At 39.3% G+C, this 11281-nt stretch overlaps 1 protein-coding gene across 5 annotated transcripts; it reads right to left on the bottom strand.

Annotated features, from left to right (window-relative positions):
* Positions 1-5782: 5782 nt before the first annotated feature.
* On the bottom strand, positions 5783-9675 carry ZWINT (ZW10 interacting kinetochore protein). 5 transcript variants are annotated; one of them, XM_033208811.1, is made up of 9 exons: positions 9594-9675; positions 8688-8778; positions 8412-8535; positions 8081-8247; positions 7867-7923; positions 7192-7334; positions 6943-7111; positions 6764-6846; positions 5783-6573 (listed from the first exon to the last, which is right to left on the bottom strand). In XM_033208811.1, the coding sequence occupies exons 1-8, from the start codon at positions 9632-9634 to the stop codon at positions 6805-6807; spliced, it is 834 nt and encodes a 277-aa protein (XP_033064702.1). In that variant the 5' UTR covers positions 9635-9675; the 3' UTR covers positions 5783-6573; positions 6764-6804. The 5 variants fall into 5 exon arrangements, with proteins under 5 accessions (XP_033064702.1, XP_033064701.1, XP_033064700.1 ...); XM_033208810.1 differs by having other exon boundaries at positions 5783-6846; XM_033208809.1 differs by lacking the exon at positions 6764-6846.
* Positions 9676-11281: the final 1606 nt, after the last annotated feature.

The following is an 11281-nucleotide window of genomic DNA, read 5'->3' as shown; positions in this document are numbered from 1 at the left end:
AAAGATGTTATGTCTCTGTGTACAGGAATTAGGAGAGCAAGTGGTTAATGGCAGGGTCTGAATCTGAAAAATACCATAATATCCTTCAAGTAGCCACTTACTTCTCCCATCTTATTTCCATTCTCCCTGGCTACGTTATGTATGTATATATGTACAAAGACATACTGAGAGACAGGACTAGCTGGATTTCCTAGGCTGACTAACAATTTTTAAGTCTAGCTGGGGAAGGTGACTGCACCACCCTTTAAACACGAGGCTTGTAACTCAGCTCACACCCAACCAATTAGGTAGTAGAGAGCTCACTAAAATACCAATTAGGCTAAAAACAGGAGATAAAGAAATAATCAAATCATTTATCGCCCGAGAGCACAGAGGGAGGGACAGTGGGATATAAACTCCAGGTATTCGAGCTGGGAGTGGGCAGTCCCATTTGAGTCCCCTTCCATTGTATGGGAGCTGTTTTCACTCTATTAAATCTTGCAACTGCACACTCTTCTGGTTCCTGTTTGTTCCGGCTCCAGTTGAGCTTTTTTGCTGAATGTGGCTGTTGCAGACTTGACGCTAACTTATACCCCTTGGGATCTGGCAGGGTGTCTGCTGCCCTCCCGATCCAGCGAGGCACCCATTGCTGCTCCTGATCGGGCTAAAGGCTCACCATTGTTCCTGCACAGCTAAGTGCCTGGGTTCGTCCTAATTGAGCCGGGTTCCACGGTTCTCTTCCGTGACCCACAGCTTCTAATAGAGTTATAACACTCACCACAAGCCCCAAGGTACCATTCCTTGGAATCCCTGAGGCCAAGAACCCCACCTCAGAGAACAAAAGGCCCACCACCATCTTGGGAGCCGCCAGCCACCATCTTGGGAGCTTGAAGAACAAAGACCCCCTGTAACAATACCATATACACAGACATGTTCTATATTTTTACGATTGAATTTCTCTAGTGAATTTATCATTTCTTTCCTTTTCCTCTTATTTCCCTGTTGAAAACATACTGAAACAAAGTTATGCTTTGTAATTATTAACAGAATTTTCAAGCTACAAATCCACGTATCTTTCCCCACAGTCTGTTATCTTTATGAAGTAACAGAATGAACCTACCAGAGATAATGCTATATTTCAGTAAATAAATTATTTCAAATTACTTTTATCCATCCCTCATACATATGGAGACTGTGGACAGGCTTCTATCCCCAAAGAGAAGTATTTTTCCTTAAATGCCCATATAAAAATAAATTATTGTTCAATGATTATTGTAAGTATGAATATTTAATATTACTGCTTTTTAACTAGACTAATAAAATTGATATTTACTGTTTGGTTATTAAGATTAGACCCAGTTTTACAATAAAATTTCATATATTGGATAACCTGGAGAATCTACAGAATATTTTAAACAATTCATTTTTTCAGAAAACAAATTATTTCACTTCATATTATTTTTTATAGTACATATAAACAGAATATGTTTGCACTAAAGTATATTTTTTACATTTATTTTAAAAATTTTAGTGATAACCTTATCTAATAGTCCTATCACTTTCTGAAAGCATGATCCTGAATTTCCTCTGGTTTCATCAAACATGATTTTAGGTGTATAGTAATCTACCCACATAAACAATCAACTTCTACATTTGGGTATAATTACTACATAATGCATGATGAAATGAATTACACACACCTTGGATAGTGTTTCCTAAAGTTCATCTGACAATTTAAAATTTAGAAATGCATACAAACATGGCATCCAAAATCTAGTCTTTGTATACTACAGAGGTCTATGAAGGTTTTTTGCTTTTTCATAATTTTGACAAGTTATAAATTTAAGGACATAATGAATTTATGACAGTTTTAAATGGGTCTCAAAACAATCTAGGCTAGTCAGGGTTTCAAGAGCAAATTGTATCAGTGGGGCATGTTTGTTAATTAATGAATTACAAACCCAAATAGGAAATTCCTCACAGTCCAACGTTCTATCTATAAAAAGGGTCATTTAAAAACTGGACTGGGAATAATAATGAAATAAAATTATTTAATTTCACACTCTATTCATATCTCAGAACTTATACATAAAAGAGACAAATAAAGAGGCTCAAAGAAGAGACATAAACATTCAATATAAGTTATGGAAATTCTGTAAGACAGGAATGTGGTGTATTAACCTCAGAAAGGCTCTACAGTAGAAGAAAATTAACATTGTGTGAAAATAGTTACAGCATTTTCAGAGTTAGCAGAAACTTCTTAGAAGTTATCACTAACACACTTTGTAGATATTTTATTCCCTTTTGGAAAAACAAGCTCATAAAAACAATACTTCAATACAATACATACGCCTAGTATTGTAAGACTATATACTGGTAGCACAGGGGAGAAAGCCATTTATGTTTAGAGATATTCAAAACCCTCACTGATCACTGCTGCAAAAAGTACAAGTTTAGCACTATAAGAGATAAAGAGCAGTGGAAAATCCCCATCTTGTTATGGCAGGGGAGAATATTAGAAATGAAACCTTAGTTTTATAAATTTCAAAACTGTACAGACAGAATGTGCAGTATTAGCTTTGCTGACACTATCCGGGATAATAAGAATATTTACCTGATAGGAATAAGTCACATAAATATAGAAGACCTTAATAATTTTAGGGGGGTACCTTTGAGCAAGTTTTATCTCACTCATGTTGTTTTTTAGAAACTCATCCTAGTAACTGGTTAGGTAAAAATAGTCAGAAATACTGAATGCAATGTGTTAAATGATTTTCGATGTTTAGAACTCCGTCAGAAAAAAATAGTATTTTGGAAAAAATGGATGTAGTAGAAGTCATAATATAGAAGTAAAACGTTTTTTTGGGTGTTACCTCTGTGAAATCTCATACAAACCTCCAAGACACACTAAAAATCTGGAATACCTCATGTATGCATTGTGTTCCTTTTTCATTTTTGTCAACCATTTGCATTTTCACCAATGTCTGTGGATCTACCCTCTATCAGGATTTTTCTTGAACCTGTGGGTTTAGTGATGGACAAAAATGATAAAGTCTCTTTCCTGTAAGAACACATATAACGACTACGCATATACATAAGCCCTAATGTAACTAGTAAATTTTAAGGAACAATATTCACAAGTGTCATACCATTTGAAGCAAATGGAATAAAAGCACAGTAAAATTACAAAATTTGGTGCATTAAAAATAACAGAAAATTATCTTAAATCCATTGAGAAATTAAACACCATTCCCAATACGTTTGAGAGGCAACAGCAACAAAAGAAACCTCCTTGATTTAAAATAAAATCAATACTAAAATTATAATCTATTTAGAAATAATGAATGGCCTATGTATTAAAATATATGAATTATTCTCAGAGTGGTGGTCAAATAAAAATGTAAATATGTAAATGCATTTGCTGGAATATAAGAACATATATTATCAAATATTAATTTTTAAAAATCCTACAAATATTAAAAAATAAAGCAGAAGGGAATAATAAAGACAAAAAATAATTAAAAGAATGTATTAAAAGCAACATTAAAGAAAATAATGCCAACACCTGTACTTTTGAAAGACATATATAGTAGAAAAGCCGCCTCTGGGAAATACTAATAAGAAAAAAAACAACAGGAATGAAAAATGGGATAGCACATAGACATAAAAAACATTAAAAACATTCATTTTAACATTTCTAAGCGTTATACAGGTAATGCCCACAAGCTATTGACAGAAGTGAACACAAATTCTCTTGATGTTTGTATCAGGCCATAACGATATAATTCAGGAAAAATAGGCAGCTCAAAGTAAAACTACATGAACTATATTAAACAGGGAGTATGAGATAGGCCAAAAAAGTTATATATTAAGAACCTTTCCAAAAAAGAAAACGAAGTGTCCATATATTAAGATAATAAAAAATAAGCTCATATGTATACCTACTATATAAATACATTAAAAATTAAAAAAAAACAAATTTTAAAGCTCAAAATGTAAGCCAGAAGAAAATATCCAAAAGCAGTAGTAAATTGAGATCTAATACAACTTAATGAAATGAAAATCAAATATCAAAAATTAAGAAATGGATGAAAAAATAATAGCTTGGGTATATAAAGTTAAAATAGACTTAGGAAAAGTATCTAGAATGCAATCTAAAGAGAAAGAGCAATGGTAACTACAAAAGAAAATTTGCATGACATGAAAAGTTAGAAAATTTAATTGATGTCTAATTGGCATCTTAGAAGAAGTTAATACAAAAGAGGTGTCTTTTTAAACAGATAAAGCTGAAAATATTCCAGAATTGTTGAAAGAGTGGCAATTTAGAAAGCACAATTAATTGCAAGCCAAATGAATGAATAAATAAGTAAACCAGAGTCCCAAACTATTCACAATATAGTAAAACTATAGAGCACTAAATACAGGTGTTATAAGCACCAAGTTGGTAAAAAAAATTTATAGGAAGGGCTTTCAAACTGACATTTGACTTCTCATCAAGGACCAAAACCAGATGACCAGAGAATCAGTGAGTTAATCTTCAGTGTGTTAAGTCAAATTACCTACCAAGTAGTCTCTACATAATAAAAACATTGCTCAAGAATGAGGATGAAATAAAAATATTTTCATAGTAAAATTTAAAGCATTATACAGTTTACAAACTCTAAGGGAAATTCTGAGACATTTATTTCAGCTGGAAAAAGTATTCCACATGAAAGCTCTGAAATGTAAAAATAATGTGGGCAAAAATAGTAAATAAATTAGTAATAAAGCATTGACTGTATAAAATAATTTAAAAAAATAATTTATGAGAATACAGACAGGCTAGAAGTAATAAACTGGACAAAAATACAATAGTTTAGAGTGGGATGATCTATCAATGGTTACAGCTGTTTAGGCTTCATTTATTAAGAAAAGGATCAAGAGTCTTTATAACTATGAAAGCTAAACTAGCAGGTCTAAATTAGACCTTCTAAACAAAACAAACAACAAAACAAAGCATGAAAAAACAATAAAAAAAAAAGGCACGAAAGGGATAAAAAACCAAGAAAAAGCAAATAAAAAATCGACGCAACTAGAAAATCATAAAGACAAATGTGAAACTGAGCTTTTTTTAAAAATAACCCTTTAAATGCTGTATACAAGTGGTAAATATAAAGAAAGGTTGAAACTAAAAAAGGATTGAAATTCAAGAGAAAGGATGTCAAGCAAAGGGTAACCAAAAGAAGTGACAAAGATTTATTAATATTAAAACTATTAGTCTTCAAGGCTAAACACGTTAGCCTATAGATGAAGTAGGCTACCACACAAAGGTAAGAGTTCAGTTCAGAAGAAAAATATAAATGTAAATTTAAATATACCTTAATAAAGGAGCTGCAAAACATGTAAGAAAATGGAACTATAAAGAGAAATGAACAAATCCACTATCACAGTTGGAGACTTGAACACACCTCTCTCAGGTGATACTCAGACAACAAAAAATTAAGTATATAGAAGATATAAATTGAAACAAAATTACAAACATAATCTAATAGAAAATACTACATACAATCTAAAATGCATTCTTTCCAAACCTATGTAAAACATTAAAAAAGATCACTACATCCAGGCTATAATTCACTCACCAAATTTCAAAGTTTGTTAAACAGATGACATTCTCTGACCAAATTAAACTTAGATTATCTTCCCACAATCAATAGAAGACCAAATTATTTTTCAAAGAAATTTATGAATCAATGAAATAATTATAACAGAATATAGAAAATGCTATGAATTGAACGATTGTGAAAATAAAGGAAGTCAGAAGAAATGTATAGCTTTAAATATTTATTTGAGAAAACAAATATTCAAGTACATGAGTTGATCATCTGATAAAAATAAGAGTTTACAAAATAAGAGTTTACAAAAAAGGTACATCTTTTCCATCTGAAAACAGAAAGCAGGAAACGATCTATCACTAGAGGTCAATGAAACAAAACATACAATAGTGGATGACAAAAGGCAATGTCTGAATCTTTGAAAAGAATATAATTAATGAACATCTGAAACCAGTGATCAAGAAATGTTTTAGATAAGGCACAAAAAGACACTAAGAATGTTAACACCAGGCTATACAACCTCAAACAGTCAGATGAGCTCACTGTTACAGCTCTGGTTCACAGCAAGAACCTTAGCACAAAGAAAGGACTCAACAAACATTTGGATCCATGAATAAAATTTGGATTAGTGAATAAATTATCTTCCCACACATAACCACCTGGCTAAAGCAATCTCCTCCTCCTTGAATTAAATTCAGCATGTCTGCATCATAGGGGGAAACAACCCCTGAGGCCCAAGGCCAGTACCCCCTCCCCATCTGCACACCCTGTGTTCAAACCAGTCCCAGCTCCTGTCATGTTATTGGCTTCTGAGTATCTGTACTGATAGCTCTTCCTGCCAGCACATGAAGATGAACAAATATGCAACTGAGAGAGATCCAGGGCTTTTAATCCACAGATGCCAGAGCTTGCTGGGGATGTACTCAGCAATCAGGCTGAACTCAGGAGTTCACAGTCTTTCCTGGAATGATGGTTGGGGGTGGTGAGGGAAGTCAGAGGCCTGGGGAAGAAGACAGGGGTTAGCTCTGGGTGGGCTGAGCAAGGGAATGAGGTGTTAAACTGTAACATAAGCTCTTTCCTGTTCCCACCATCCATCTGCTCCATGGGTAGCAGAGCTCAGATGCAGAGAGAAGCTTTCCCTCTTTCCACACTTGCAGTCCAGGAACACCAAGGCCTAAGTTGGGTCTGATCTATTCTAGGATCTTTCTCCATGCTGTTGTCCTCCGGGAAGTCATGGCAAATTTGCATCTCCAGCAGGTTGTAGACTGACAGCCTTGGAGAAATACAGTATAGACACTGGGTAAGGCCAGTCTCCCAGCTTCTGTCTCCACCTGCCTGCCCATGCCCACCTGTTCCATCTCTCACTTACCTTGAAGGACACACCAGCATCTCTCCCCATAGTGTCTCCTGTACTCTGCTCCTGGGGTCGAGTCGGCTGCTGGGGTTTATCATCTGGAAGATTCTCTGCCTCAGCTTCAGCCTCAGGGAACAACAGCTTACCCTGCAGGGTATACAGAAGCTGGAGGAAGGTCTGGTACCTGTAAATAGGAGGTAAGTGTGAAGGAAAGGAATCTCAGCTGGACCATTCTGAATCTGCAACCCATGCTCCCAACCTTACCTCTGCAGCTTGTCCTGCTCCTGTTCTGCCTGCTGCTTCAGGTTTCCAAGTTTCTGAAACACCCCCTCAAGCTCCTGCTGAGTCCCTGTCTTACGCTCCCTCACCTCTGCAGAAACCTTTGCCAGATGCTGCAGATGCTTCTCCTGCCAGGAGTGAGTGTGCAGACATTATGTATCAGATTTTGGGGTCTTAGAACCATCCCTCCAACCCCTCCAGCCTACACCCAGCTCAGGGCTCAGGCTCAATGATGAAAAGAGGGACTCTATTCACTTCAGAGTGGAGTAGGGGCCTAGAGAAAAGGAAAGATCAGAATGAGCTGTTCTAGGGTGAGGCATTCTTGGAGGGAAGGGGCACAAAGATGGTAACACTTATTTAACTTGCTATGTGCCAGGTAGTATTTTAAGCCCTTGCTGTAATGATCATTTAATCATCTTAATAACTCTCTAGAGTAGGTGGTATTATTGCCTCCATTTTAGATAAAGAAACAGAAAGTTAGGTGACTTGCCCAAAGTCATGCAGTGGTTAAGTGGTGATACTGAGATTCAAGCCCATGTTGGTATTTATATTATAGTGCCTCAAAGGAGGAAGCAAAATGAAGGTTTTCTAGACAGGGGACACAGTCTATACGATGGCATGGTGGTGGGAAGGGATATTCTCCTAGGAGGATGAATCTACCTGTTGTAGCTGCCACTGGTTCTGGACTGCTCTGCGTTTCTCCATGGCCACTTGTTTCTACAGATAAGCAAGGGAAAGGGACCAGGAGAAGAAGTCTATTTTTTCTGGCTGGAATTTTGGGAGATTGCAAGCTGGCACAACTCAGCTTGCTCACTCTTTCCCTCTTCCTATCTGACTGCCCTTCCCTCCCTGTACTCAGGACCCCTGGGTGTACCTTGGCCTGGAGCTGCTCAAAGGCTTCCTGGAGTTGTGTCCGCTTCCTCTGGGCTTCCTCCATCTGAGTCAGGGCCTTGGTGAGGCCAATTTTGATGGCCTCTACATGCTCCCTGTAGGTGGCCTTCAGCTCTTTCCATTGTTCCTTAGCTGCAATTGCCTTCTGTCCTGAGATGAGCCACCAGGAATGAGAACTTGAGTGAGGGTGGCCTGCTAGCCTGCCTCCTTGCAACACTGGGCCTCCTTCCCATCAGTCAAATAGGAGACCTATCTGAAATCCTCCTTCCTTCCCCACTCAGGCCAGATGCTACTCCAATCCCCTGCCTACTCACGGCTCGTGTCTTCAGAAGCCAAGGGGTCCAGACCCTTAGCAGTGTCCTCCTGAGCCAGGATGTTCTGCAGGAAGTCCACTACCTGAAGCTGGCTGCAGAGCAGCTTGTCTTTCTTCTGGGAGTCCTGCTCAGGGGGAGGGCAGAGACAGGGAACGTCCTTACCTCCTTACAGGTTTCCTTAAAGTCTGCTCTCTGCTAATGCTGCCCTGTATCTCAATAAGAGGAGCCAGGACCAGATCCTGGTTTCTGAAAGGCTCGCTCTCATCTTGTACATACCACCACAAACTCAACCAGGATCTTGGCTGGCAGTTCTGCCTCCTCCTGCAGGCCTACAGGTTCCAGGATGCCTGCCACCTCAGTCAGGACCCTGGAGGGGCAAGGAAACACAGGAAATTGCAGTATCTTGTGATGCTAGTTCTACAGTTCTTGTGTGTACACAAATGTGGAGATGTATATCAGTATATATACTATTGAGAGTCTTGCCTTGACCAGAGTTTACACAAGGGCCTGAAGGGCCTACAGCCTGCAACCAGGAATGGTGTGCACGGAGGGCATACAGTGGTAATACGTGCCCAAAGGAAAATCAGCAGGGTTAGTAGATAAGGAGTTTGAGAAAAACGCTGAGATTTTAAAAGGGAGTGTCTCACTGAAGAGAAACCATTTGAGTCAAGATGTGAAGGAAGCCAGGGAGATATGCATGGAAGGGTAAGAATGCTGGGCCTTGGGATCCCTTCTGGCAGTGAGCACCAGCCTTGGGGCAGGGTCTTGGAAAAGCTGAGAAAGGACTCAGGGCAGAGGGCTGGATGCCTGGCTCTACTCTAGGATTTTTCATTATTAGGGACTCGAGAAGTCTACGAGGGGCCAGGGAGGGGGATGAGAAGTGATTGGGAATGTGTCGTGTTGGGACAAGAAGACAGAAGTGAAACAGTCTCCTAGAGCATATCCTGTGGAGTATGTGGATGTGGGGAGCGGCGAACGGTCCCCCAAAGGCCGTACTCCTGGAGCAGGCAACAGTCACCTCAGGAACCTAAGACGGGACTGCTTAGGTTGGGTGAGGATCAATTCACGGCAGGGTCGAACCTCAAAAGCTGTATAGGGTCGAGGGCAGCAACCATTACATATAGGGGCCCACAAGGTCCTCCCAAGCCCGCCCCCAGCTGCCACTTGGCCGCAAACACTTACTCTAGGGCTGCAGCTTCCGCCTCTGTCTCCACCGCCTCCATCTTTCTAGGTGCCGCGTTCAGCCGCCTTCCCACAATCCCTAGGTATACTTTGAATTCACAGTCGACTTCGCGCCGGGGCAGGCGATTGGCTGCAGGGGTTAGTGGGCGGGCATTAATGACCATTCTGCGCTCTAATTGGCAGACGCAGATTCGCACGTTGGCGTGCCTCGCTGCTTGACGCAAGCGCGGTTATGGCTAGGCGCGCACGGGTTCTGCGCTTGCGCGCTAGACCGTACGCGGTGCCAGAGACTGAGTGGGGTTTGAACTCGGCCGCGCGCTGTGAAGTTCTTGCTCTACTCGAAAGAGGGAAAGCATTTCCTTGAGTTTGCGTTTTAGGGGACACTTACAGCATTGACACTTTATTTAAAATATTTACTACTGCTGTAGAAAAAAAAAACCCGAAAAACAGTGGGGCTGTTTCTAAGACGCTGGGAATCAGTAAAGAAGAATAGTGATCCGGGAGATACAGGAAGCAAGTTATCTGAGCTCCAAAAGCGAGCTGCTTTCAGAGATATTAATGTTTTATAGAAGAGATGCAGGAGAGTGAACTCAAGCAGAGCCCAGCGGATTGCCTGCGTTGGCAAAATAGAACTGATATTCTTGGGAAACCAAGGTAGGTAATGTTCTTTGCAGAGTACAAGAGAAAGAGAACTGCTCAGAGAGAACTCGGTATTCATTCAGCTGAGTACTGAGCAGTATGTGTCTCAATAAACTAGCCAAAAGATTTTTAAAGGTATCAGGACATGGCCGGGCGCAGTGGCTCACGCCTGTAATCCCAGCACTTTGGGAGGCCGAGGCAGGTGAATTACGAGGTCAGGAGTTCGAGACTAGCCTGGCCAACATAGTGAAACACCGTCTCTACTAAAAGTACAAAAAAAAAATCAGCTGGGCTTGGTGGCGGGCGCCTGTAATCCCGGCTACTCGAGAGACCGAGGCAGGAGAATTGCTTGAACCCGGGAGGCTGAGGTTGCAGTTAGCCGAAATTGCGTCACTGCACTACAGCCCTGGTGACAGTGTGAGACTCCTTCTCAAAAAAAAAAAAAAAAAAAAAAGAAAAGAAAAGAAAAATCTGGACATTACAGAGGGTCAGAAATAGTCACTATTTCCACTAACCAGTCTGGAAAACTTCATAGTCCATTGGACGTTGGATAGAGTACACAAAAAAAGTCTTAATTTGGTAGTTGTTTAGTAATTATTTAGTAGGCAGTAATTAGTCCTAGCTGATCAGTGCTCTAGTTCCATCTAACTCTTAAAAGTAAGACCCAGATGGATCAAACTTAACAAACCATGACAGATGACAAGACCAAACTTCAGTAGTATTTATAGAAATAGAAAAATGTTCACCAACCAGTTAAAGTGCAATTTACATATGTCATGCAATGAAAAATTACCAAGCTTGCAAAAAGAAAAAAAAAAAAAAACCACATAATGAGGAGAAAAATCAATTGCTGATCAGAACTGAAGTAATGTTAGAATCAACAGGCAAGGACATTAAAACAGTTATTGTAACTATATCCCCTATCTTCAAAAAGATTATCAGAACTATAATGAAAAAGGTTAAGTGGTGGTAAAGATGTAAAGAAAGTGGAATTCTCATGTTGATGATGGAAATGTAAAATGGTGCATAGGCTTTGAACATAGGGTTAC

This window comes from Trachypithecus francoisi, unplaced genomic scaffold (assembly GCF_009764315.1).
Source record: "Trachypithecus francoisi isolate TF-2019V2 unplaced genomic scaffold, Tfra_2.0 Lachesis_group9, whole genome shotgun sequence".
Lineage (NCBI taxonomy): Eukaryota > Metazoa > Chordata > Mammalia > Primates > Cercopithecidae > Trachypithecus > Trachypithecus francoisi.
Note: the sequence above shows the minus strand (reverse complement) of the source record. Positions and strands in the feature narration are given on the sequence as shown.

What these genes read in the sequence shown, in the direction of transcription:
- ZWINT (XM_033208809.1), bottom strand. Translation starts at nt 9,634, where the DNA reads ATGGAGGCGGTGGAGACAGAGGCGGAAGCTGCAGCCCTAGA. An exon ending in GGCTTCTGAAGACACGAGCC is followed by an intron (nt 8,248 to 8,411) that starts GTGAGTAGGCAG and finishes GGCTCATCTCAG; the next exon opens with GACAGAAGGCAATTGCAGCT. An exon ending in GAGCAGGACAAGCTGCAGAG is followed by an intron (nt 7,112 to 7,191) that starts GTAAGGTTGGGA and finishes TCCTATTTACAG; the next exon opens with GTACCAGACCTTCCTCCAGC.